This window comes from Balaenoptera physalus (genome assembly GCF_965194825.1).
Source record: "Balaenoptera physalus genome assembly, chromosome: 19".
Lineage (NCBI taxonomy): Eukaryota > Metazoa > Chordata > Mammalia > Artiodactyla > Balaenopteridae > Balaenoptera > Balaenoptera physalus.
The window spans coordinates 66,445,784-66,473,373 of record NC_138900.1 but is presented as its reverse complement, the minus strand read 5'-3'; the positions used below and the strand labels follow the sequence as shown (position 1 = coordinate 66,473,373).

Below are 27,590 nucleotides of genomic sequence, written 5' to 3'. Positions count from 1 at the left end.
ACAACAAATCAGAGCTCTGGGAAACAGAAAATTGGTTATAAAGTCTTTTGCCTAAAGGTCATTACAGTTCAGATTCCACTACGTTAAATTCTGAGGCATAAAAATTCCCTCATGGGACTTCCCTGGTGGTCCAGTGGTTAAGACTCCATGCTCCCAACGCAGGGGGCCCAGGTTTGATCCCTGGTTAGGGAACTAAATCCCAGGTGCTGCAACTAAGACCCGGTGCCGCCAAATAAATAAATAAATAAATATTTAAAAAAGTTTTTTCCTCGTTATGGACTAGTTTAATGAATGTGATGATAGAAGCCACGTTCTTTAATCAATTAGGGGCAAAATGAGTAGAAGGAGAAAGCTTATACGTGGACCCTTCATTCTGTCTTTTCTCTCTAGATTTTTGGGGGATTATTTTATTTTGTTCACTCATTCATTCATTCATTTAGCTGTGCTGTGTGGCTTGTGGGATTTTAGTTCCCCAACCAGGGATCGAACCCATGCTCCCTGCACTGGGAGCGTGGAGTCTTAACCCGGGACTTCCCTGGTGGTCCAGTGGTTAAGTTATTTTAGCGTGTAATTTGAGGGTTCATTGGCCTTTTCTAAAATGAATGCAGCCAGTGAGAGAAAGGAAGGGGTCACAAGGCCCACTGAAGGTGTGCCTGACGACGACCTGTCAGGCCTTGGCTGGTGCTCCCCTCCCGGCACCCTCCCCTGGGGAGAATGTTCAGACACTCGTGCCTGGACGGGCTGACGGGACTGTTGAGAATGGAGGGGTGGGGAGTGGGAGGTGCGGGCGCAGACGGAGTTCACGTTTTGTTACTCGCCTGATGGTTTGTTTCTCCCCAAGCAATAACTAAACTCACTTGAAACAAGATGCATTCTCTCATGCAGTAGAACAAAAGGTTCCATATGGTTAAAAAAATGTCACCTGTGTTCTCGTCAGCCTTTGTGCGAGCCTGAGCAGTAAGGAGTTTACGGAGAAGAGGTAATGTTTACAAAATGCTTGTTGCTGAGTGAGCAGATTGCGCGGACAGTGCCCACATGAGCTGCAGGAAGTGTTTTCCTCCAGCTCAGTCACAGCTTCATTGCCGTCCATCCGAGAAGGTGTTGCCGACTTGTTCCTTGGGAAATTCTGAGCATCTTTAACATGCAAGGCACTCTTCTAGGGCTGCAATACGGCGACAGAAAAGACACAGTTGCCGTTCTTGGTGATGTCCCATATTTTGTGTTTTCTTTGGTCCTGCTGGCCTGGCACGTTTTTAGGACTTGGCTTTCACAGAGCTGACGTGTGTGGCTGATGTCAGAATCCATTCACAGAGTCTGTATGTTGTTTGGACTCCATTGTGCCTTTTTTTCCACCCTTGGAGGGAGAGTCGTGAACTTAAGGTTTTCTAGACATGATTTTATTCCAGTTAAGACAACAATACAGAAACCCAAACACCTGGGAAGCATACAGCCTCGTGGGACAAGGAGCAAAGTAGATGCTGGCTAGGACAGCCCTGCCTTGTATGGGGAGCAGTGCCGTCCTACTCTGGTCACTGGGCAGTGCTTTGCCTCTGTTAGATCCAGGGAATGTTGGTTGTTTACATGTTTATTTATTATGTTCATGTTTTCTTCTAAGTCTTTGGACGTATTCATAACTTTTCAAGTCCTTGTCTGCTGATTCTCTCATCTGTGTCATTTCTGGGTCTCTTTGTATTGACTAACCTTGTTGATATGGGTCACATTTTTCTGCTGGAGCTGTGTGGTTAGATGGTAGACTTTGTGAATGCAAAAGCAGATCTTAGGGAAGCCTGGGCAAGCCCCAAAGCTGAGATACATTTCTGAACACCAGAGCAGTTCTTGTCTTCTTATTCACAACATTCCCACTGGAGTCTCCATACTCCTTCTCTGTCAGGTTGTCATTGTTCTGATGCCTTCTGCAGTTTCAGCCTGGCCCACAAGGAGACAGCGTCCTCAGTCTGTGTCACGCTAGTAAAGTGGGTGGTGTTTGGGTTGCCCAGACCCCTCCTGCCATGAGCATGACGCCATTCAGTGAAGTGCTGCTGGAGTGTTGACTGTCTGCGTTTGTTTTCGTTCATCAACAGATGATGAGTTTCGTTCTGGTAGGTGGCTCAGCCTCATGCAGATCACCGTGAGCCTTTGGAGGCTTTCTCTAAGCATGGTAGCTCCATGGCGTGGCCTTTCTGGGGTCTCTAGTGAACGCCCTGGGTATTCGGTGACACCTTTCACTCTGGTTGGAAGCTGTCTGTCTCCGAGCCCCCTGTGAGCTCAGGTCGTTTCCAAGTTTTCAGCCTCAGTGATGGTGCCCGGCCTCTGGCGGTCTCAGTCTGCACACGTGCAGCTTAGTGTTTATGGGCTCCAGGGGAGCCCACCCAGACTTCAAGGTGCTCGACCCTGCAAATTCCAGCTGCCTCAGCATCCTGGAACTCTGGCTTCTGTTTCCTCAGCTCAGCAGGACCACGAGGGTGCGAAACTGCCTGCGGGGTCAGAGGGCTGACCTTGCTCGTTTACCGTCTCTCAGGATCACGGTCCTGCACGTCGTGTTGTCTGGCTGTCGTGCTTCATAGGTTTTGTCCAGTTTCCTCCTTGTTTACAGTGGGAGGGCTGGCATGGTGCTGATTGCTGAGCCTGGTCAGAAGTGGAAGTTTTATGCCTGTCTCTTTATAGTTTTCATCTTCTCTTGAGTAGTATGTTAGCTCTTTCTTGGTGTTTATGGTCTTTGAGGAGGAGGTTAATACAGAGCCCTCAGATCACCGGCCATCAGTCCACCTTCGTGTCGTCCCCCGAGTTCTGCCTGTGATGGGACGTGGGAGACACACTCTGGTCACAGTCTGTTTCTTGCCTGGAGTTTGACTTCATTTTTTAAGACTGGCTCTGAAAACTGCTTATGTAAGTAATAAATATTCATTGTGGAAAAAAAAAGAAAATAATGAAAGCAGAGTAAGTCCATTGTCCATTCTTCCAGAACTCCTAATTTGTATTTTCTGCATCTTTTCTCTGCACCTGTGATTCATAGTTCTATGCATCTATATTTCATATTAGTTGGACTATACACGTGCATACATGTGTATACATGTGTGTGCACATACGTATATGTGTATATGTATGTATACATACATATATTCTCCCTGTACTGTTCTTCCCAGTTAATGCATTATTTGTGGTATTATCCTGGGACATTCAGTAGCTTCTATAATATGACATTTCAAAACTATATTGTATTGCGTAGCGTGAAAGTACTACCTAAACTTCATTAAGCTCAAAAAAATGTGTTAGGTTTGGGCCTGAGCTAATCCTCATGTCTGATTTAAAGATTTGAAGTGATCAGTTTCTTTCTTTATAATTACTGGGGTTTTAGAGTCCTAGGAAGCTGGCTTGTCTCTTGATAGGTCAGCCCTGAGAGGATGCACAAGACTGAGTGAAAATGGTGGGGGGGGGCACATCACCCTAAGTGTGTCACCAGGACCCTCCAGTTAGTCCAGGGCAGGAGCCGCATCGGTGATGGAGCCGCAGTTCTGCAGCATTAAGCTTAATTAAGAGAAGGACCGCGCTGCAGTGCAAGCCCCAGGGTGCTCGGAGGGTGCCCGGGGGCGGGCCTCCTGGGAACCACCGTCTGACCACGCAGCGTGTGCTTGCCCGTGGCGGTTTGCGAGGGCAGGAGGCATTCACACAGGCTGCTTTGGAGCACCTGGCGTCCAGCTGCCCCCGACCCAGTTCCCCTGCCCCGGCCACACTGTGCCTGCTGCCGTCGGCACTGCTTGTGAGCCCCTGGCCAGATGGCCCCTCAACAGGTTCCCGTCCCGCACCCCCTTGGTGTGAAGGACGGGCCCAGTTGCCTCCTTCGCTGTCTGGGCCCAGGGCTGGTGACTCTCAGGGCGGGCTGGCCCACCAGTGGCTTGTGTGGCTCTGCCAGCCCAGGCGGTCCCGCCTGGTTCCCACGTGGCCTGTGAGCCCTGGGCCTTCAGCAGAACCACAGAGGGGCAGGCCGCGAGAAGGACCTGATGGGGCAGGCATTTGAAGACGAGGTCAGGGCTTGACACCGGGTGGTCTGGGGGAGGGGCTCCGGTTTTACCTGAGAGCTGTATGGCTGTGCCCTGACCTGTCACCATTCTCTCAACAGGCTGTGGTGGTGCCCCAGGGTGGCGGACAGCTGTGGATCTTTGGCGGGGAGTTTGCCTCTCCCGATGGAGAGCAGTTCTACCACTACAGGGACCTCTGGGTCCTGCATTTGGCCACCAAGACGTGGGAGCAAGTCAGGTAAGGTGAGGAGCATGACCCCTGGGCCTGCTCCTGTCCCGTGCCAGCGTCTGGGGTTCACGGTGGTGGGATCGGCTCTTGTAGGATAATTCCAGGGCTCCGAGGAGCGTGGTTGCCCGCCTGGGAGACCAGCCTGGCTGGTAACCAAAGTGAGGGAAGAGCTTCCCCTTCGCGGAGTGGCCCGGCCCGGTGCCGGCTGCCTGACATCTGGCTTCGTGGAAGGCGTTGCCAGGGTCTCTGGGACCAGCGCCGCATCCGGGCTCATTTTCCTGGTCCTCCCTCCCCTCGTCAGCGTCAACGATGATCATGTTTTGCTGCAGTTCTCCTGTCTGTTTATCGCCCCAGAGGAGGCTCTGGGTTTCAGCTTGTTGCCAGTGGAGTGCCGTGTCACTGAGAGGAAGCATCCGGATAGGTCTGCTTGACATAGGAATAGTGGAGCTTTTAAGAGGAAGGACAGGGGAGGCTTTACGTCACTGTTCAATAAACCAGGCTCGGCCATCGTTGATGCTCGACTCCAGCTTCTGTCGGTGACGTTGACCTGTGGTTGTCACCTTCACCCCTGCAGTCTCCGTGGGCAGAGCCACACGCCTGACTCTGTAGAGAGACGGACGGTGTGTCTGCGTATAAATTATGTACAAGAAGAAGCCTAGTAGCACGACGGATTGAAAGTGGAGTCAGTGGCTTTGCCCTCGTGGGGTGCACGCGCGGCTCTGGGGCACTGGCTTTGTATTGTTAAAGCGGCCGCCAGGCTCCCCGCCTCAGCGGAGCGGAATTCGGGGGGGTTCAGGACTGCTCTCCGGTCCCGGGACTTGCATCCGAGGGAGGTCCCTGGAGGGTGTGCTCCGTGGTCCCCTGAGGGGCCTTTTAGGAGCCCGTGAATACCTGGCTGTCGGCCAGCTCAGATCGGCTTCCAGCCTGGAGCGTTAGACTCAGTGTAAAGAGTTGACCGTGAGAGTGAGTGGAAGGTGCTCAGACATTCCCAAGCTCGCTAAGCTGCCGGGGAAGCTCTGGAGAGCAGTCCTAGTAAAGCTGGGCCCAGGGTGAGCCCTGGAGCGCTCTCCTGAGCGCCGCTTGCGTCTCCTTCTCTTGCTTGCTTTGGGAAACGCATGGCAACTAAGAACTTTTCGCATTAAAAATTGATTTTGCTGTGTATATGTTAAGACCTAGTCATTTTCTTTTCTTTTTTTTTTTAAATTTATTTATTTATTTTTGGCTGTGTTGGGTCTTCGTTTCTGTGCGAGGGCTTTCTCTAGTTGCGGCGAGCGGGGGCCACTCTTCATCGCGGTGCGCGGGCCTCTCACTGTCGCGGCCTCTCCTGTTGCGGAGCACAGGCTCCAGACGCGCAGGCTCAGTAGTTGTGGCTCACGGGCGTAGTTGCTCCGCGGCATGTGGGATCTTCCCAGACCAGGGCTCGAACCCGTGTCCCCTGCATTGGCAGGCAGATTCTCAACCAGTGCGCCACCAGGGAAGCCCGAGACCTAGTCATTTTCATTTTCCCCTTAATTTAAAGAGTGTTCAGGCCCAGAGCATGTACCCTTTTTTGTCTTTCTTGCTTTGCTTCAGTTATTCTTTTCAAAATGCAGTTGTTATTTCTTTGTTCACTTCTGGTGAATTGGTTCTTGATGTTTTCGTTGCATGTTTGTCAGCTTTGGTAGCTTTTGCCTGTAACGTATGGGTGAGGGACGGTGAATGGCTCCGTGAGGAAGCAGCACCCGTGGGGCCTGGTGTTGATGGTGGCGGCATGTTGTGGGGTGTCCCGCAGTGGCCTGCTGGGCTGTGTTGTGGCGCGTGCTTTCTCGTGGCCTTCAGATCTTTCCGGTTCCGTGACAGGTGTTGCAGGTGTTCGCTCCGAGGAAGCAGGGAGGCACTAGTGACATGCAGTCACTGCCCTTTGCAGAGCTCGCCGCGCCCGCTGTCCCTAGCCCCGCCTCATTGCGCGACTTGAGCTGTGTCCCGGCGTTATCAGCCTGGTTACTCGGCATTCGAGGCCTGTGTCCGACGTCAGAAGTTGTTCCTGGTGAGCAGGTCTCGCATTACTTTTTTGCTGATTGTAATTAAAGTGGGAGAATTCCCAAAGGTATACTGGGGGACCTACTAAATGCTAAAGTGAAGGTGCAGAGGCAGAACTGAGCTGCCTTTCTCAGCCCCCCTGCTCTAGCCTGGATAGAGTGGTGTGGCAGGGAAAGGGTTAGGCGCTTTACTTTTTGTCTTTTTTGTCTACGGCGTCTTTTTTTTGAGCCGACCTCCTGGGCCATCATCTCTGGTTCTCAGTGGGGGATGGGCAGCCGGGCAGAGCTGCGCTGAGCTGCTCTCTTCAGCGGCCAGGGGTGCGGCGGTGCGTTTCACCAGAGCCCGCGGTCCCTGCGGGGCTGAAGGTCGGGGGGCGGAGGGCCTGCCCCTGGCTTCTCCTCTTACTCTGTCTGCCGGGAGATTTTAATCGACCGGCTGAATTTCTGTGTCTCTGCTGCTCAGCCCAGTTCAGTTACCGCTGCTTCATGTGCCTACGGTTCCCAGATGCGTTGTGTTTGAGGCTGGCTCTGCTTTTAAGGACCCTGGTGGGATGCAAGAAATCAGAAGCGGTGTGCGAGAGATACTGTGTGGTGACGGCCTCCGTTCCCCTTTGTCCTCGTGGGCGCTGGGCTCGGTGCCTGGGCGTGCGCACAGCCGCAGCCCTTCCCCTGCCCTGGCCCAGCGTGTTCTGTGAGACCAGCGAGGAAGGTGTGCCCTGTGTGGCCCGTTCCTTGCTGTTACAGTGTCTGCAGCCACCGTGTGTAGGGAGCAAGCACGTCTCAGGGAAGGCTCCCTAAGTGAGTCACACACCGGAAGCCACGAGAGGGTGACTGTCTGACCATGGGGAATGTTAAGGTTTTTGTCAGGAATGATGCCACCAGGAAAGTGTGGGAGTGGTGACAGGTTTACAGCGTGAAGCGAGCTCATGTTCAGAATAGAGACTTTGTGTAGAGTAGCAAGCAGCAAGCGGCAGCCACGCGTGGCTCACACGGAAGGTCGGACTGTCAGGCGGCGAGGGCTGGGCAAGCAGGGGTCCCTCCCGCTGGCTGAAGTGTCGGCTGGCAGCACCCGTCGTTCCAGCATCCCGTTGCTTGTGCCTGCCCCTCGACCCCATCTTCACTTTTAGGAATATACTCTAAAGAAATGTTCCCTCTCATTTTGTACAAAAAAGCTTGTACAAAAACCTGTGTACAAAAAGCTGAGATGCAGAGCAACATGTGCCTGAGTGTGTGTGCACGCACGTGTGCCTGCAGACTGGGCCACAGGGCCGGTGCAGGCACACGTGCGTGCACACACACAGTCCAGAAGGGTCTGGATGTTTCCGGGTTTTCTTCTGATTCCTTGATCTTCTCTTCCCACCTGTTCTAGTATCGCTCCACTTTAATCGCTATAGCTCTGTGGTTTATTTGGATAGCAGGAAGGTTTTTCTCATTTACTTAAAAAATTTGTCATGCACTCATTTTTTTTTTTTAATTAAAAAATTTTTTTTATATTTGGTTGCATTGGGTCTTTGTTGCTGCGTACGAGCTTTCTCTAGTTGTGGCGAGCGGGGGCTACCCTTCGTTGAGGTGCGTGGACTGCTCATTTCGGTGGCTTCTCTTGTGGAGCACGGGCTCTAGGTGCGCGGGCTTCAGTAGTTGTGGTGCGCAGCCTCAGTCGTTGTGGCTCGCGGGCTCTAGAGCGCAGGCTCAGTAGTTGTGGTGCACGGGCTTAGTTGCTCCACGGCATGTGGGATCTTCCCGGACCAGGGCTCGAACCCGTGTCCCCTGCATTGGCAGGCAGGTTCTTAACCACTGTGCCACCAGGGAAGCCCCACTCATTTTTTTCATAAGAGCTTCAGAATGTTCAAGTTTTGTTTTATAAACATTCCAATGGGATTTCGATTGGATTGCAGTTTGTAGATTTTTCCTAGGGAGAATTGACAGCTGTCTAATCCTTAGCCTTCCCAGTCGGGAACATTTCACTTCTCTTAGGAGTCTCAGTTAGGTTTATTTTTTTATCCTTCAGTAACGTTTAAACCGGCCCAGAGGTAGAGTTTCAAAGTCAGAGGGCATGTGTTCCCGGAGCCTTGTCCCCGGGTCTGCCTTTCTCCCCAGGCAGTGTGGGCACAGCTGTCTGCAGCGCACAGGTGTCTTGGTTGGGGCAGTTCTTACTTGTTCGCAGGGCCCACCCTCGCTTCACAGTGTAGCGCACACTGCCGCGGGGTGGCTGCCCTGTCTGCACTTTGGAGCGGGCGTCTTAAAGCACTTACAAGGTGTCACGGCAGGAGTCGGTGGTGGAGTGGCTGGGAGGCTTGTCAGCCTGGGGAGATGGCTCAGAGCTGACAGGATGCCTCTCTGGGTGATTCTTGGACTTTCGTGCGCCGATTAGCGCCTAGGGAGCTCTGAAAATGCATGTTCCTGCCCTCATCCCCGCAAACATCAAGTCTGATTCAGAGCCGCTTTAAAACGGGGCTCAGGAATCTGCATTTGACAGTAACCCCTCCCCACCCCCCTTAGTGACCTTGATCCAGGCGGCCCTGGATCACAGCTGGAGGCCTCGCCTACCGGCGTGTCTCATGCTTATTTTGAGCACCATTCACTAATGTGAAAACAAACGTTGGCTGCCTTTTCAGAAGTAAGAGAACTCATGTAAAATGCCTCTTAGATCCTTAACAATGAAAAGCAGTGTGGGTATCGCTTTTGTAATTTTCTACTTATTCCAAAATGAAAGCGTCACCCCACTGTTGTTTGGCAGGGCTGTGCAGGCTTAATTGACGAGGCCCGGCGTAGCCACGGAAGCAGGCAGACTAATTACTGAAGTCGGTCTATCGATCCTGGGGGCTGGGTTACAGCGTGTGGGGTTTTGCCTTGGAGCTGCTGCCACTCGGAACTGGGCTTGGTTATTAATAGGCTGACGCAGTGGCTGCTGTTGGGAGAGGGTGACTGCTGGCAGGTTCTCCTCTGTAATTTTTTCTTACTGACCTAAAAGAAAAGGGAAGGCGCTTCAGCCAAAATGAAGGCTGATTTTGCTATTTCTGGGGAAGGTCACTGAGTCTGGGGGAATCCACACGGTGTGAGCTCAAATCTTGGGAAAAGTGCAGGAAGAGGTCACTGTGAACCGAATTTATTCGGCCTCCAGGACTTGGCCCCACACTCTGCATTCTTTTTGCCATGCTGCACGGCTTACGGGATCTTAGTTCCCTGGCCAGGGATTGAACCCTCGCCCTCGGCAGTGAGAGCGCCGAGTCCTAACCAGGGATTTCTCTGCATTCATTTTTTAGGAAACATTTTTCACTCCCATGGGGGTAGTTTTACATTTGGGGAGACTGAGACCGAGAAAAGGTTACATAACAGTAAAGGCCGTCAGAGGCAGAGTTAAATCAGTATCTGGTATATGTAGTCCCGTTGTTGGCTTTTAAGCAAGTTTTTCTCGTGGGAGGGCAGGGTGATCGATTCCCAGGCATCCGCTTTGTCTTTCATTTTTGCCCTTCTTGTGTTTCTGTAGCACGTTTACAACGAGCAGACCCTTAGGAGTCTTTATTGTCTTCCTTTATGCACGTTCTCCATTCTTGCAGCATTTAATTGACATCATAACAGTTGGAAAATGAAAAGTTCGTAGGAAAAGTTCGTAGCGTTACTAACGTCAAGAAGACCAAAGCTTCAATGTCAGCACAGCCTCCTGATTTACATTGGCCGAGTATGACCAACTTTAACAGATGTTTTGAGATTCCCTTCAGTGTCTGTCTTTGGTGGGACGTGCCTGCACAACTGACCTGATTTAAAAAAAAAAAAAACGGCCTGATTTGGTAACACAGATTCTGTCTACTAATCGTGTTTTTATTTTTATACCATACACAGCCTCTCTCCCCGTCCCCCGCTGCATCTCCTCTAGGAGGTCGGGGAGGAGAGTGGGCTATGTCTAAGTGTATGTGCACCTGTGTGAGTCTGAGGGCAGTTCGACACCAAAGGCAGGACTCAGCATTTGCCCACCTGCTCAGTCTCTCACAGCGCAGACTCCACTGTGGTAGGTTTATTATTATGTAAACACTCCACAAATGGTTTCATTACTAATAGTAATAGTTAAAGTAAAAGAAGGACACAGTTTGATAGGCTGCCTGGATTCTAGAGACTGCTACTAGTTATTCTGTGCAATGTGAGTAAATACTTACTAAGCTCCAAATTTGTTGTTTAGTGGTACTTGGAAAAGTGGGGCTGAATTCTGAAGGCGGCCTGTTTGATGAAGGGGGAGATGCTCTTGCCTGCGTTTCCTGCTCTGGCCACATCGGAACCATTCTTGGAGGAGGGCCCTTTCCTTTCCTGAGGATGGGCCACTAGACTAAGTTCCCCGTCAGGTCGGCCTGTGTGGCCTTGAATCTCTGGGATTGTGAGAGAAATGTTTCCTTTGCTCAGTAAATATCTCGGGAACAGCATGGTACTATGGTGTATCTTTTGTAAGGTGTAAACTTTCAGATAACTGAGGGAAGCATTTGCATACTGAGTGCTTAACACTCTGTTTGTACCCGAAGCCCATGGCGCTATCAGACGCGTGTGCGTCTTCTGTAAACGTCACCGCAGCCGCTGGCTGGAAGGGGCCTGGGTGATGCTGAGTGGTGGTGTGCCCTGCCGCAGCGCTGCTCTGCACGCAGCTCAGATGTGCTGGAAGCACTCGCTCCCACGAAAGTGCGCATGTATTTTTGCGCTGCTTATAGAGCTGGCTGAGTAGGACATGTTAATTTTTTAAGACTCCATATTTAGGAGTGACGGCAGTTGAAAAGTGCCTGTTGGAGATTCAAATATAAACGGGCTTTTTTGGGTGGCTTTATTTTCTAAAGGGGTATATGGAGTCTTTTTATAGAAAAAATTTCCCTTTTCGGTTACAAAACACAGTGGTACTCGGCTGCTGCAGAAAGTTAATTGAGTCCTTGATGCCTGGCTCACCGAAGGACAGAACACCCATCAGATTTGTGGCCAGAGGCTGCAGGAGGCCCTAACCTGGCCGTCTCGGCTCTGGGGAGTCATCTAGAGATGACTTGGCTCGCTGGTGCTGCTTCCATAGGTCACTGGGCCATTACATTCACGGTTACTGGAGTAACATTGGGAGCGTTTTGGGCTCTCCTGTGTACCTTTTTTGAAGTAGAATTGGAAGCAAACCTATTCGTTTTTGAAAAGAAAACCTGTTTCCCAGGTTGTACTTGTAAAATATTGTAACAGACAGTTTCTCAGAAGGGGGGTTTGTTGCTTGCCCAGCACGGTGGTGTTCTTCTCACTCACCTTCTCTGTTGTGCAGCTGTACATTGTGGCTTGTCTCCTAGGCACCCAGCCCCGGGACATGGAAAAGCCGTGCCAGCCGCTTCAGCCTGTGGAGTGGGGCCGGCTCAGAGGAGAGCGCTGCTCTCACCGTGCAGGGCGCACAGGCAGGGTCAGGGCCCCGTGATGGCGTGACCCGCGGCGGTGGTGGCGTGGCCTGGCACAGACCCTCCTTCGGAACCTCGTCCGTCTGGGAGTTTTATCATGAATTTGGAAAAGAAAACATGCTTACTAGATTTGTGGGTGATAAACAGCTAGGAAAGGACTTCCCGGTGGCACAGTGGTTAAGAATCCACCTGCCAATGCAGGGGACATGGGTTCGATCCCTGGTCTGGGAAGATCCCACATGCTGTGGAGCAGCTAAGCCCATGCGCCACAACTACTGAAGCCCGTGCGCCTAGAGCCCGTGCTCTGCAACAAGAGAAGCCACTGCAATGAGAAGCATGTGTACCGCAAGGAAGAGTAGCCCCTGCTCACTGCAACTAGAGAAAGCCTGCATGCAGCAATGAAGACCCAAGGCAGCCAAAAAAAAAAAAAAATTAAAAAAATTAAAAATAAATTAAAAAAAAAAACTAGGAAGAAAAGCAAATAAATTGGTTGGCAATTCAGCATCCAAAATTATCTTTGTGGACCAAATCTAGCAAGATGAAATTGAAGTGGGATAAGTTTTCCTTGTAGGTTGCATATAAATGTAGCATTTAAAGAAGCTGCCCTTGCTAGTAGAAGAGAAGTATTTAGTAAGTTGAAACGCCGGTAGTCATATGCATATGGTGAGGCTACTCCAAGACTGATGCTTAAAGATCAGATTAGCAGGATATAGTCTTCAGGAATATGGAACTGGTAATTTTTGGTTGACTTTCCATGGATGAGTACCATGGTTGGTTTGAATGAGACATTAAAAGGGAAGTTAATAAGCTGAGGGCATTAGGAGAGAAGACTAGGATGATAAGCATTTCAAGAAAGGTGAGAAGAATGGAATTTGTTCTAGGTTGGAGTAAGGGAAGATCCTGGAGGTCCTCATAGCAGTATGTGATGAAATGTTCATCTCAGATTTGCTAGTGGGGAGATGCTGGGTTGGGCAGCTCAAGCTTCTCTTTCATTTTGAGAGTCTTTGTGTTGTATTTTTTTTAGGGCACCTGGTTTGCGGGAAAGCTTTGTGGAAATAAATGGAGAATAATGCCTTGTATAGAGAAGTGCTGGACTGGGCAGCTCAGGTTGTAACCATCTTTTCAGCCTTGACTTAGTGGTTGGATTGTGTAGGTGGGAGAGCCAGATTGAGATAGCACCAGTGCAAAACAAGGTGGGCAGAGGTACCTGATGAGTGTGCCCGGGTGACCACGTCAGCTCTTTTTACATCACGTTGTTTCCTTACTGTTGAGTTTTAAGAGTTGTTTGTGTGTTTTGGATAATAGTCCTTTATCAGATGTGTTTTTTGCAAATATTTTCTCCCAGACTGTGACTTTTAATTCTCTTGATACTATCTTCTGCAGAGCAGAAGTTTTAAATTTATAAGTCCAGCTTATCTATCAGTTACTTTACACGTAGGCCTGTGATCCATTTTGAGTATTTTTTGCGAAAGGTCTGTGTTCAGGTTCATTCTTTTGCGTGTGGATGTTCAGTGGTTCCGACACCATTTGTTGAAGAGACTGTCTTTGCTCCATTGTATTGCCTTTCCTCTTTTGTCAGAGATCAGTTGACTATATTTATGGAACTCTATTTCTGGGCTGTCTGTTCTCTTCCATTGATCTACCTGTTTACTCTTTCACCAACACCACACTGTCATGATTACTGTAGCTTTATAGTAAGTCTTGAAGTCAGGTAACATCAGTCCTCCAACTTTGTTCTTCTCCTTCAATATCGTGTTGACTATTCTGTGTCTTTTGGCTTTCCATATAAACTTTTGAATTAGTGTGTTGATATCAATGAAATAAGTTACTGGGATTTTGATTGGGACTGTTGAATCTATAGATCAAGTTGGGAAGTACTGACACCTTGACAATAATGAGTCTTCTTATCCATGAACTGTCCCTCCATTTACTTAGTTCTTTGATTTTCTTCATCAGAATTTTGCAGTTTTCCCCATAAAGATTTTATATGTATTTTGTTAGGTTCATACCTAAGTATTTCATGTTGTAGTGCTAATGTAAACAATACTGCTTTTAATTTCAAATTTCACTTGTTCATTGTTGGTTTATAGGAAAGCAGTTGACTTTTGCATATTAACTTTGTTGCCTACAACCTTGCTATAAATGCTTACTAATTCCAGAAGTTTTCCTGTCAGTTCTTAAGGATTTTCCACATAGATGATCATGTCATTTGTGAACAAAGACGTTTTTATCTTTCTTCCCAACATGTATACGTTTTATTTCCATTTCTTGCCTTATTGCATTAGCAAGAACTTTCAGTACGAAGTTGAAAAGGAGTGGTGAGAGAGAATATCCTTACCATGTACCTGCTGTTAGTGGGAAAGCCTCAAATTTCTCATCTTTAAGTATGACTTTAGCTGTAGTTCTTTTGTAGATCTTTATCAAGTTGGAAAAGTTCCCCTTCATTCCAAGTTTACTGAGAGTTTTTATCATGAATGGGTATTAGGTTTTGTCAAATGCTTTTTTTCAACTGTTGATATGATCATGTGATGTTTCTTTTTTAGTCTGTCAAATGTGATGGATTATATTGATTTTCAAACCTTGAACCAGCCTTGCATACCCGGGACAAATTCCACATGGTCATAGTGTATACTTCTTTTTATATTTTTTGGATTCAATTTGCTAATATTTTGTCGAGGATTTTTGCATTTATGTTCACAAGAGATATTGGCCTATAGTTTTCTTATAATGTCTTTGTCTGGTTTTGTCATTAGGGTAATGCTGGATAGAGGATAGAAGCTATCCTCAGAGAGATTGTAGAGGATTCGTATAATTTCTTCCTTAAATGTTTGGTAGATTTCACCAGTGAACCCATCTGGGTCTCGTGGCTTTCTGTTTTGGAAGATTATTGATTATTGATTACTTTTAGTTAATAGATACAGGTCTATTCAGATTGTTTATTTCTTGTGTGGGTTTTGACACACAATTTTTTCAAGGAGGTCCATTTCATGTAGGTCCGTTTTATATAGGCTATCAAATTTGTGGGCATAGAATTGTTCACAGTATTCCTTTATTTTCATTTTAATTTCCACGTGATCTGTAGTGATGTCCCTGCTTTCATTTCTTTTTTTATAAATTTATTTATTTATGGCTGCGTTGGGTCTTTGGTTTTTTTTTTTTAATTTATTAAACTTATTTATTTTTTGGCTGTGTTGGGTCTTCATTGTTGTGCGCAGGCTTTCTCTAGTTGCGGCAAGCGGCCGTGTGTGGGCTTCTCATTGTGGTGGCTTCTCTTGTTGTGGAACATGGGCTCTAGGCACGTGGGCTTCAGTAGTTGTGGCTTGCGGGCTCTAGAGCACAGGCTCAGTAGTTGTGGCGCACGGACTTAGTTGCTCCGTGGCATGTGGAATCTTCCCGGACCAAGGCTCGAACCCGTGTCCCCTTCACGGGCAGGCGGATTCTTAACCGCTGCGCCACCAGGGAAGCCCTCATTTCTGATATTAGTACTTTGTATCCTGTTTCTTTTTTTCTTAGCTTGGCTAGGGATTTATTGATTTTATCAGTCTTTTCAAAGAACCAGCTTTTCATTTTGTTCATTTTTTCTCTATTCATTTCCTGTTTTCAATTTCATTAATTTCTGCTATAATTCTTTTTTTTTCTTCTGCTTACTTTGGGTTTAATTTCCTCTTCTTTCTCTAGTTTCCTAAGGTGGAAACTTAGATTACTGATTTTAGATCTTCTTATATGTGCATTCAACCCTATAAGTTTCCCTTTAAGCACTGCTTTCACTGCATCCCACAAATTTTGATAAGTTGTCTTTTCATTTCCATCTGACTTAAAATATTTAAAATTTCCCTTGATAATTCTTCTTTGGCCCATGTGTTATTTAGAAGTGTGTTGTTTAATTTCTACCTTTTTTTGGATTTTCCAGTTATCTTTTTTGTTACTGATTTCTAGTTTAATTCTTTCGTGGTCTAAGAGTAGACATTATATGATTTCTGTACTTTTAACATTGTTACAATGTGTTTTATGGCCCAGAATGTGGTCTGACTTGGTGAATGTTCTTTGTGAGCTTGAGAAAAATGTGTATTCTACTGTTGTTGGATGAAGTAGTCTGTAGATGTCAATTTTATCCACTTGATTGATGGTGTTGTTGAGTTCAGCCATATCCTTACTGATTTCTGCTTGCTGTATCTTATCTGTCCATTTTTGAGAGGGGGGCATTGAATTCTCTAGCAATGATAATGGATTCATCTGTTTTTCCTTGCAATTCTGTTAGTTTTGCCTAATGTAATTTGACACTCTGTTGTTAGGTGCATACCTGTTAAAAATTGTTATGTATTCTTAGAGAATTGACTCCTTTATCATTATGTAATGCCCTTTTTATCCCTGACAACTTTCCTTGCTTTGAAGTCTGCCCCATCTGAAATTAATATAGCTACTGTTACTTTCCTTTGATTATTGTTAGCATGGTATATCTTTCTTCATCCATTTCCTTTTTTTTTTTTTAATTTATTTACTTAAATTTATTTATTTTTGGCTGCATTGGGTCTTCATTGCTGTGTGCGGGCTTTCTCTAGTTGTGGCAAGTGGGGTTGCTCAGTAGTTGTGGCTCGCGGGCTCTAGAGCGCAGGCTCAGCAGTTGTGGCGCACGGGCTTAGTTGCTCCGTGGCATGTGGGATCTTCCCGGACCAGGGCTCAAACCCGTGTCCCCTGCATTGGCAGGTGGACTCTTAATAACCACTGTGCCACCAGGGAAGTCCCCATTCCATTTACTTTTAATCCATATATGTCTTTATAGTTAAAGTGGGTTTCTTGTAGATAACATGTAATTGGGTCTTGTGTTTTGATCCACTCTGATAGTCTCTGGGTTTTAATTGGTGCATTTACACCGCTGACATTCAAAGTGATTACTGATACAGTATCTACCATGTTTGTTGTAGTTTTCTGTGTGTTGCCCTTGTTATTTGTTCTTGTTTTCATCCTCCACTCTTTTTTTTTTTCTTTTTGCCTTTTGTGGTTTTAATAGAGGATTTTATGATTCCATTTTCTCTCCTTTCTTAGCATATCAGTTATACTTTTTTTTACTTTTTTAAGTGCTTGCCCTATAGTTTGCAGTGTACATTTACAACTAATGCAAGTCCACTTTCAAATAACACTATACCACTTCACAGGTTTTGTGAGTACCTTGTAAGAACAAGATAACCCTATTTTCTTTTTCCAAGTCCTTGTATCATTGTGTCATTCATTTCACTTATATGTACACATATGTGAGTATATATACACACACAAATATATATTCCTCAGAGGCGTATACATGTATACACACACACTCACGCACACAGGCACGAAAGCAAACATAACCGAATACATTGTTGCTATTATTATTTTAAACAGCCTGTTACCTGTTTGGTCAGTTAAGTTTCTGACCTATATTGTTTTCCTTTTCTCTAAAGAACTTCCTTAAACATTTCTTGTAAGGCAGGTCTACTGGCAACAAATTCTCTCAATTTTTATTTGTCTCATAAAGGCTTTATTTCTCCTTCACTTTTTTTTTTTAGATGAACTCTTGTTCCTTTATTTTTATTTTTATTTTTTAAAATTTTATTTATTTATTTATTTAATTTTGGCTGTGTTGGGTCTTCGTTTCTGTGCGAGGGCCTTCTCCAGTTGCGGCAAGCAGGGGCCACTCTTCATCGCGGTGCGCGGGCCTCTCACTGTCGCGGCCTCTCTTGTGGCGGAGCACAGGCTCCAGACACGCAGGCTCAGCAATTGTGGCTCATGGGCCCAGTTGCTCCGCGGCATGTGGGATCTTCCCAGACCAGGGCTTGAACCCGTGTCCCCTGCATTAGCAGGCAGATTCTCAACCACTGGCGCCACCAGGGAAGCCCTCTCCTTCACTTTTGATGGATACTTTCATAGAGTACAGAATTCTAGGTGACTGGGTTTTTTTCTCTCAGCACTTTCAATATTTCCACTCTCTTCCTTCTTGCATGGAATCTGGGGAGTAGTTGGATGTAATTGTTATCTGTGTTCCTCTGTAGGTGATGTGTTTTTTCCCTTGGTTTCTTTCAGGATACTTTCTTTATCTTTGATTTTCTGTAATTTAAAAATGATATACCAAGGTGTAGTTTTTGGCATTTATCCTGCTTGGCATCCTCTGAGCTTCCTGGGTCTGTAGTTTGGTGTCTGAATTTAATTTGGGGAAATTCTCAGTAAGTGTTATTTCAAATATTTCTTCTGTTCCTTGCTCTCTTCTCCTTCTGATAGTCCCATTACATGCACATTACACCTTGTGTAGTTGTCCCACAGTCCTTGGATATTCTGTTCTTCTTTTTTCCCCAGTCTTTTTCTCCTTGCTTTTTGGTTTTCAAGGATTCTATTGAGATATCTTCTAGCTCAGAGATTCTTTCCTCAGCTGTGTCCAGTCTAACTACAAGCCCATCAAAGGCATTCTTCATTTCTGTCACTGCGGTTTTCATGTCTAGGCTTTCTTTTTGGTTCTTCCTTAGGACTTCCATCTCTGCTTACATTGCCCATCTGTCCTTGCATGCTGTCTGCTTTGTCCATTTGAGCCCTTAGCATATTAAACATTGTTGTTTCAAATTTCTGGTCTGAGAATTCCAGCATTCCTGCCATGTCTGGTTCTGACGCTTGTCTCTTCAAATTGTGTTTTTTGCTTTTTAGTATGCCTTGTAATTTTTTCTCGATTGCGGGACATGATGTATCCGTGAAAGGAACTGCTGTAAATAGGTCGCTGGTGATGAGGGGGGAGGGGAACCGGTTGCTAGTCCTTTGATTGGGTTTAGGTCTTCTAGTGACGCCTGTGCCTCTGCACCATGAACTTCTCCAGTGTTTCTCAGTTTTTTCCATCCCCTTAGGTGGGACAGGGTGGCTGGAGTGGGCTGGAGGTGGGTATTTCTCTTCCTCCAGGTCATTTTGGCTCTGATAATACGCAGCAGCTTAGGCTGTGGTTAACTAGTTTCCCTCGAGGGCCGGCCTTGTTAAGAACAGGGCTCTGATGTCTCTCAAAGTGGTTCCTTTTCCTCTCCCCCTGCCAGAAGCACGAGGGGGTTTTTCTCTGATATTTACTGTGGGACTCTGGTCGAGCCCCTGGAGGTAAATCTCACAATATTGTGGGTACCCTAGTGATGAGGTCCACCTGGAGTTTTCCACTCTCAGGGTTGTCTGCACTGAGCCTCCAGCTGAACTAGGGGTTTCTACCCTAGTTTCTACCGCAGCACTGGTTCCTCCTGGGTTTTCTGCTTGTGTGTGTGTCCCCTGCCCTGAGCACAACTCTTGTGTCACTGCCCATCTCTCCAGTCTGTGGGCAGCAGTGTTCCCTGTGTCCTCACCTCTCTCACAGATCAAGAACTGTGGATTTTTCAGTCTGTTTAGCTTTTTATAGGACAGAGTAGCAACTTCCAGGCTCCTTATATGCTGAACCAGAAGCTGGAAGTCCCTTTTCCTGGTTTTTTTTATTGCTGTGTATTTTTATATCTGTTTTATTGAGATACAGTTACATTCTATAAAATGTATACCTTTTATGTGTATAGTTAGATGAATTTCAGCAACTATATATACCTGTGTAGCCACCCGCATACCCGAGACAGAACGTTCCATCACCCTGGAAAGTTCCTTTCTGCCCCTTTGCAGCCAGTTCCCTCCTAACCTCGAGCCCCAGGCGGCTGCAGTCACCAGGGATTCATTTTGCCTTTTTATAATCTCATACACGTGGAATCACCCAGTCCGTGCTCCTCCGTCTCCCTGCTTCCCTTGTTCATGATGTATTTGAGACCGTCCACGTCGTGGTGTGTGTCAGTAGATGGCTCCTTTCCATGGCCGACGCGTGTTCTGTCTGATGAACACATCACACCTTGTGTATCTGTTTACTTGGAGCACTTTCCACCGCTCCCAGCTTTGGACAGTCAGGAGTAAAGCTTCTGTGAACACGTGGAGGTGTTTGTGTGCACCTGTGTTCTCATTTCTCTTGAGTAAATGTCTGGTGTCACATTGCTGGGTTGTATGCTGAGTCTGTGTGTGGCGGTTGTGAGAAGCTGTTGTCCCGTTTTCACCCTGCCCACAGCAGAGAGGGGGCGGGGGAGCGGGCTCCAGTGCTTCCCGGCCTCACAGCTCTGGGTGCCGTCTCTTGTCTCAGGCCCCCCGGGGGTGCAAGGAGGAGCTCACTTCTGGTATGAAACAGCTGGCATCTAATGACCTTGACCACATTTCATATTTGTGTTAGTCGTTTGTATGTCTATATATAATTTTTCTATCTTTTGTGAATTTTGTTTTCATATCTTTTGTGAACTTTCTGTTCAGATCTTTTGCCTGTGTTTTTATTGGGTTGTTTATCTTACTGATAAGGTAGTAAGGATTCTTTATATATTCTGCATACAGTTCACTTGCAGATGTATATTTGCAAATACTTCTCCCAGTCCATCACTTGCCTTTTTTATTTTTTAGTGGTTTATTTTGAAGAGCTGAAGATTTTTATTTTGATGGAGTACAGTTTGTTAGCTTCTGTCTGTATCTACTCCAAGGTCATAGAGATTTTCTCCTGTTTTATTCTAGAGTTTATAATAGTTAGTTATACTCAGGATGGTTTTGGTAGCTTGTGGTCAAATTTGATGGTACCCAGTAAGTGCTTACAGAATAAATTGGTGTAAAAAGTGGTTCTTTTTTATTTTTAATTTAATTTTTCTTATATATTGGAGTATAGTTGATTTACAATGTTGTGTTAGTTTCAGGTGTCCAGCTAAGTGATTCAGTTATACATATACATATATCCATTCTTTTTCAGATTCTTTTCTTGTATAGGTTATTACAGAATATTGAGTAGAGTTCCCTGTGCTATACAGTAGGTCCTTGTTGATTATCTATTTTACATATAGTAGTGTGTACATGTTAATTGCAAACTCCTAATTTATCCCTCCCCTCTCCACGTTTCCCCTTTGGTAACCATCAGTTTTTTTTGAAGTCTGTGAGTCTGTTTCTGCTTTGTAGATAAGTTCATTTGTATTATTATTATATTTTTAGATTCCACATTTAAGTGATATGATATTTGTCCTTGTCTGACTTACTTCACTTAGTATGATAATCTATAGGTCCATCCATGTTGCTGCAACTGGCATTATTTCATTCTTTTTTATGGCTGAGTAATATTCCATTGTATATACGTACCACATTTTCTTTATCCATTTCTCTGTCAGTGGATTTTTAGGTGGCTTCCATGTCCTGGCTATTGTAAATAGAGCTTCAGTGAACACTGGGGTGCATGTGTCTTTTTGAATTATTGTTTTCTCTGGATATATGCCCAAGAGTGGGATTGCTGGGTCATATGGTAGCTCTATTTTTAGTTTTTTAAGGAACTTCCATACTGTTCTCCATAGTGGCTGCACCATTTACATTCCCACCAACAGTGTAGGAGGGTTCCCTTTTCCCCACACCCTCTCCAGCATTCATTCTTTGTAGATATTTTGATGATGGCCATCTGGTAGGTGTGAGGTGATACCTCATTGTAGTTTTGATTTTCATTTCTCTAGTAATTAATGATATTGAGCATCTTTTCATGTGCTTTTTGGCCATCTGTATGTCTTCTTTCGAGAAATGCCTGTTTAGGTCTTCTGCCCATTTTTTGATTGGGTTGTTTGTTTTTTTTGATATTGAGCTGCATGAGCTGTTTATATATTTTGGAGATTAATCCATTGTCAGTCACTTCATTTGCAAATACTTTCTCCCATGCTGTCGGTTGTCTTTTTGTTTTTTATGGTTTCCTTTGCTGTGCAAAAGCTTTTAAGTTTCATTAGGTCCCATTTGTTTATTTTTGTTTTTATTTTCATTACTCTCTAGGAGGTGGATCCAAAAAAAATACTGCTGTGATTTATGTCAGAGTGTTCTGCCTATGTTTTCCTCTAAGAGTTTTATCATATCCAGCCTTACAGTAGGTCTTTAATCCATTTTGAGTTTATTTTTGTGTATGGTGTTGGAGAATGTTCTAATTTCATTCTTTTACATGTAGTTGCCCAGTTTTCCTAGCACCACTTATTGAAGAGACTGTCTTTTCTCCATTGTATATTCTTGCCTCCTTTGTCATAGATTAATTGATCGTAGGTGTATGGGTTTATTTTGGGGCTTTCTATCCTGTCCCATTGATCTATATTTCTGTTTTTGTGCCAGTACCATACTGTTGATTACTGTAGCTTTGTAGTATTGTGGGAAGTCAGGGAGTCTGATTGCTCCAGCTCCGTTTTTTTTTCTCAGGATTGCTTTGGCTATTTGGGGTCTTTTGTGTTTCCATAGAAATTAAAAAAATTTTTTTCTAGTTCTGTGAAAAATGCCATTGGTAATTTGATAGGGATTGCACTGAATCTGTAGATTGCTCTGGGTAGCAGTCATTTTGACAATGTTGACTCTTCCAATCCAAGAGCACGGTCTGTCTCTCCATCTGTCTGTGTCCTCTTCGATCTCTGTCATCAGCGTCTTTAGTTTTCAGGGTGTGGGTCTTTGTCCTCCCTAGGCAGGTTCATTCCTCGGTGTTTTGTTCTTTTTCATGTGATGGTAAATGGGAGTGTTTTCTCAGTTTCTCTTTCTGATCTTTCATTGTTAGTGTATAGGAATGCAAGAGATATCTGTGTATTAATTTTGTATCCTGGAACTTTTCTGAATTCATTGATGAGCTCTAGTAGTTTTCTGGTAGCATCTTTCGGATTTTCTATGTATAGTATCATGTCTTCTGCAAACAGTGACAGTTTTACTTCTTCTTTTCCAATTTGAATTCCTTTTATTTCTTTTTCTTCTCTGATTGCCATGGCTAGGACTTCCAAAACTATGTTGAATAAAAGTGGTGAGAGTGGACATCCTTGTCTTTTTCCTGATCTCAGAGGAAATGCTTTCAGCTTTTCACCATTGAGAATGATGTTAGCTGTGGGTTTGTCATCTATGGCCTATGGCCTTTATTATATTGAGGTACGTTCCCTCTTTGCCCACTTTCTGGAGAGTTTTTATCATTGATGGGTGTTGAATTTTGTCAAAAGCTTTTTCTGCATCTATTGAGATGATCATATGGTTTTTATTCTTCAATTTGTAAATGTGTATCATACTGATTGATTTACGTATATTGAAGAATTCTTGCATCCCTGGGATAAATGCCACTTGATCGTGGTGTATGATCTTTTTAATGTATTGTTGTATTTGGTTTGCTAGTATTCTGTTGAGAGTTTTTGCGTCTGTGTTCATCAGTGATATTGGCCTGTAATTTTCTTTTTTTGTGGTATTTTTGTCTGGTTTTGGTATCAGGGTGATGGTGGCCTCATAGAATGAGTTCCTTCCTCTGCAGTTTTTTGGAAGAGTTTCAGAAGGATAGGTGTTAGCTCGTCTCTAAATGTTTGATAGAATTTGTCTGTGAAGCCATCTGGCCCTGGACTTTTGTTTGTCTGAAGTTTTTTAGTCACAGTTTCAATTTCAGTACTTGTGATTGGTCTGTTCGTATTTTCTGTTTCTTCCTGGTTCCATCTTGGAAGGTTGTACCTTTCTAAGAATTTGTCCACTTCTTCTAGGTTGTCCATTTTATTGGCATAGAGTTGCTTGTAGTAGTCTCTTAGGATGCTTTGTATTTCTGTGGTGTCTTTTGTAACTTCTCCTTTTTCATTTCTAGTTTTATTGATTTGACCCCTCTCCCTTTTTTTGTTGATGAGTCTGGCTAAAGGTTTATCAGTTTTATCTTTTCAAAGAACCAGCTTTAATTTCATTGATTTTTGCTATTGTTTTCTTTGTCTTTATTTATTTCTGCTCAGATCTTTACGATTTTTTTTTTCTACTACCTTTGGGTTTCGTTCTTCTTTCTCTAGTTGTTTTAGGTGTTAGATAGGTTGTTTGAGATTTTTCTTGTTTCCTGAGGTAAGATTGTATTGCTATAAACTTCCCTCTTAGAACTGCTTTTGCCACATCCCATAGGTTTTGGATTCCCGTATTTTCATTGTCTTTTATCTCTAGTTATTTATTTATTTACTCTTTGATTTATTCAGTGATCCATTGGTTGTTTAATAACATGTTGTTTAGCCTCCACGTGTTTGTGTGTTTTTTTTTTTTAAGTTCTTTCTGTTATTGATTTCTAATCTCATAGTGTTGTGGTCGGAAAAGATGCTTGATATGATTTCACTTTTCTTAAATTTACCAAGGCTTGCTTTGTGGCCCAGCATGTGACCTATCCTGGAGAATGTTCCATGTGCGCTTGAGAAGAATGTGTATTCTGCTGCTTTTGGAGGGTCTAATGTGTTACTTATGACCTGTGTTTCCTTACTGATTTTCTGTCTGAATGATCTGTCCATTGATGTAAGTGCGGTGTTAAAGCCCCCTACTATTATTGTGTTACTGTCGATTTTTCCTTTTATGGCTGTTTGCATTTGTCTTACATGTTGAGGTGCTCCTATGTTGGGTGTATATATATATTTACAATTGTTATATTTTCCTCTTGGATTTAGCCCTTGATCATTAGGTAGTGTCCTTCCTTGTTTCTTGTAACATTCTTTATTTTAAAGTCTATTTTGTCTGACATGAGTATTGCTACTCCAGCTTTCTTTTGATTTCCATTTGCATGGAATACCTTTTTTCCATCCCCTCACTTTCAAACTGTATGTGTCCCTAGATCTGAAGTGGGTCTCTTGTAGACAGCATATATATGGGTCTTGTTTTTTTATCCATTCAGGCAGTCTTTGTCTTTTGTTTGGAGCATTTAAACCATTTCCATATAAGGTAATTCTCGATATGTATGTTCTTATTGCCATTTTGTTAATTGTGTTGGATTGTTTTTGTAGGTCTTTTTTCTTCCCTTCTTTTGTGCTGTTCTCTTGTGATTTGATGACTATCTTTAGTCTTTTGTTTGGATTGCTTTTTTTGTGTGTGTGTCTATTGTATCTATTGTAGATTTTTGGTTTGTGGTTCCCATGAGGTTTTGGTAAAGCAGTCTATATAGTGAATATATACAAGATTGTTTTAAGTTGCTGGTCTCTTAACTTCAAACACATTTCCTATATCCTGCATCTGTACTTTCCTCTTCTCACGATTGCTGGTTTTGATATCATATTTGTGTGTGGGTGATTTCCTACCTTTACTGTGTGTTTGCCTTTACTGGTGAGCTTTCCCATTCATAATTTTCTTGTTTCTAGTTGTGGCCTTTTCGGCCTAGAGAAGTTCCTTTAGCATTTGTTGTAAAGCTGGTTTGGTGGTGCTGAATTATCTTAGCTTTTGCTTGTTTGTAAAGCTTCCGATTTCTCTTTCGAATCTGAATGAGAGCCTTGCTGGGTAGAGTATTCTTGGTTGTAGGTTTTTCCCTTTCATTACTTTAAGTGTATCATGCCACTCGCTTCTGGCCTGCAGAGTTTCTGCTGAAGAAACCTTATGGGGATTCCCTTGTATGTTACTTGTTGCTTTTCCCTTGTTGCTTTTAATATTTTCTCTTTGTCTTTAATTTTTGTCAGTTTCATTAATATGTGTCTTGGCGTGTTCCTCCTTGGGTTTATCCTGTATGGGACTCTCTGCACTTACTGGACTTGAGTGAGTGTTTCCTTTCCCATGTTAGGGAAGTTTTCGGCTATAATCTCTTCAAGTATTTTCTCGGGCCCTTTCTCTCTCTCTTCTCCTTCTAGGAGTCCTATATTGTGAATGTTGATGTGTTTCAGGTTGTCCCAAAGGTCTCTGAGACTGTCCTCGTTTCTTTTCATTCGTTTTTCTTTATTCTGGTCTGTGGCAGTGATTTCCACCACTCTGTTGTCCAGCTCACTTATTCATTCTGCCTCATTTATTCTGCTATCGATTCTTTTCAGTGTATTTTTCATTTCAGTTATTGTGTTGTTCATCTGTTTGTTCTTCAAATCTTCTAGCTCTTTATCAAACATTTCTTGTATCTTCTTGGTCTGTGCCTCCATTCTTTTTCTGAGATCTTGGGTTATCTTCACTATAATTACTTTTAATTCTTTTTCAGGTAGATTGCTTATCTCCACTTCACTTAATTGTTCTTCTGGGTTTTTCTCTTGTTCCTTCATCTGGCACATATTTCTTGCCATCTCATTTTCTCTAACTTTCTGTGTTTGTGGTCTCCTTTCTGCAGGCTGCAGGATTGTAGTTCCTCTTGTTTTTGGTGTCTGCCCCTGGAAGGTGAGGTTAGTCCTGGGCTTGTGCAGGCTTCCTGGTGGGAGAGACTGGAGCCAGCCCACTGGTGGGTGGAGCTGGGTCTTGTCCCTCTGGTGGACAGGCCCATGTCGGGAGGTGTGTTTAGAGGTGACTGTGAGCTCAGTACAACTTTAGGCAGCCTGTCTGCTGATGGGTGGGGCTGTGTTTCCCCTGCTGGTTGTTTGGCCTGAGGCATCCCAGCACTAGAGCCTGCTGGCTGTTGGGTGGGGCCAGGTCTTGGTGCCAAAATGGCGACCTCACGCTGATCATATTCCCTGGGGCCTCTGCCACCAGTGTCCTTGCCCCCACAGTGAGCCACAGCTGACTCACTGCCTCCCCAGGAGACCCTCCAAGACCCGCAGGTGGGTCTATCCCAGGCTCCTGTGGAGTCACTGCTTTGTGCGGGTCCCAGTGCACACGAAATCGTGTGTGCGTGCTCTCCAGGAGTGGAGTCTCTTGTTTCCCCCAGTCCTGTGGAGCTCCTGCACTCAAGCCCTGCTGGCCTTGAAAGCCAAGAGCTCTGGGGGCTCCTCCTCCTGAGGCCAGACCCTCAGGCTGGGGAGCCTGACGTGGGGCTCAGAAGTCTCACTCCTGTGGGAGAACCTCTACCATATAATTATTTTCCAGTTTGTTGGTCACCCACCTGGCGGGTATGGAATTTGATTATATTGTGAAAGTGCTCCTCCTACCATCTCATTGTGGCTTCTTCTTTGTCTTTGGGTGTAAAATATCTTTTTTGGTAGGTTCTGGTCTTTTTTTAAAAAATTTGTTTGTTTGTTTATTTATTTACTTACGGCTGAGTTGGGTCTTTGTTGCCGCACGCGGGCTTTCTCCAGTGGTGTTGAGTGGGGGCTACTCTTCCTTGCGGTATGAGGGCTTGTCATTGTGGTGGCTTCTCTTGTAGCGGAGCAGGGGCTCTAGGCGTGCGGGCTTCAGTAGTTGTGGCTCACGGGCTTCAGTAGTCCTGGCTCATGGGCTTCAGTAGTTGTGGCACATGGGCTCAATAGTGGCTCGCGGGCTGTAGAACACAGGCTCGGTGGTTGTGGTGCACGGGCTTAGTTGCTCCGTGGCATGTGGGATCTTCCCAGACCAGGGCCCGAACCCATGTCTCCTGCATTGACAGGCGGATTCTTAACCACTGCGCCACCAGGGAAGCCCCCCAGTCTGTTTTGTCGATGGCTGTTGAGCAGTTGGTTGTGATGTCGGTGCTTCCTTGAGAGGAGGTGAGCTCGACCCTCTGCTCCGCCGTCCTGTCTGGCGTTGAGGGGCTGCTTTTAGTCGGGATGCTTGCTGCCTCTGTGCTCAGTGTGCGCTGGACATGATCCGCTTCACGTGGGGTGTGCAGGGGCGGCGGCCCGTGTGCGCTCCTGGCGTGGCGGGGGCAGCGATCAGCGCCCGCTTGTTGGTCTCCCCGCAGTGGCGGCGGCCCCTGCGGCTTTTGGACGGCGGGGGCAGTGATCGGCCCCTGCTCCCAGTTCTCGTAGTGGTGGTGGCGGCCCGCATGCTCCCAAGAGGGCAGAGACAGTGATTGGCGCCTGCTGGTGGGTCTCTTGGTGGTGGTGGCCCGTGCCGTCCTGGGACAGTGCAGGCAGCACTTGGCACCTCTTCATGGGTCTTGTGGTGGCAGCGGCAGCCCGTGCACTCCTGGGACAGCAGGGGCAGTGCTTGGGGCCTGCTCGCGGGCTCCGTGGTGGCGGCCCGTGCACTCCCAGGACGGCGGGGGGCAGTGCTTCGGGTCTGCTTGTGTGTGTCTTAGCGGTGGCGATGGCCCATGCCTGCCTCT

General features: G+C 45.6%; 1 protein-coding gene across 1 annotated transcript in view; it reads left to right on the top strand.

Annotated features, from left to right (window-relative positions):
- KLHDC4 (kelch domain containing 4) overlaps positions 1-27,590 on the top strand; it is a 57,123-nt gene that overhangs the window by 8,724 nt on the left and 20,809 nt on the right. Inside the window, exon 6 of the mRNA XM_082436913.1 lies at positions 4,118-4,254. Within this exon, the coding sequence (XP_082293039.1) occupies positions 4,118-4,254 (137 nt within the window). The remainder of the gene's footprint in view (positions 1-4,117; positions 4,255-27,590) is intronic.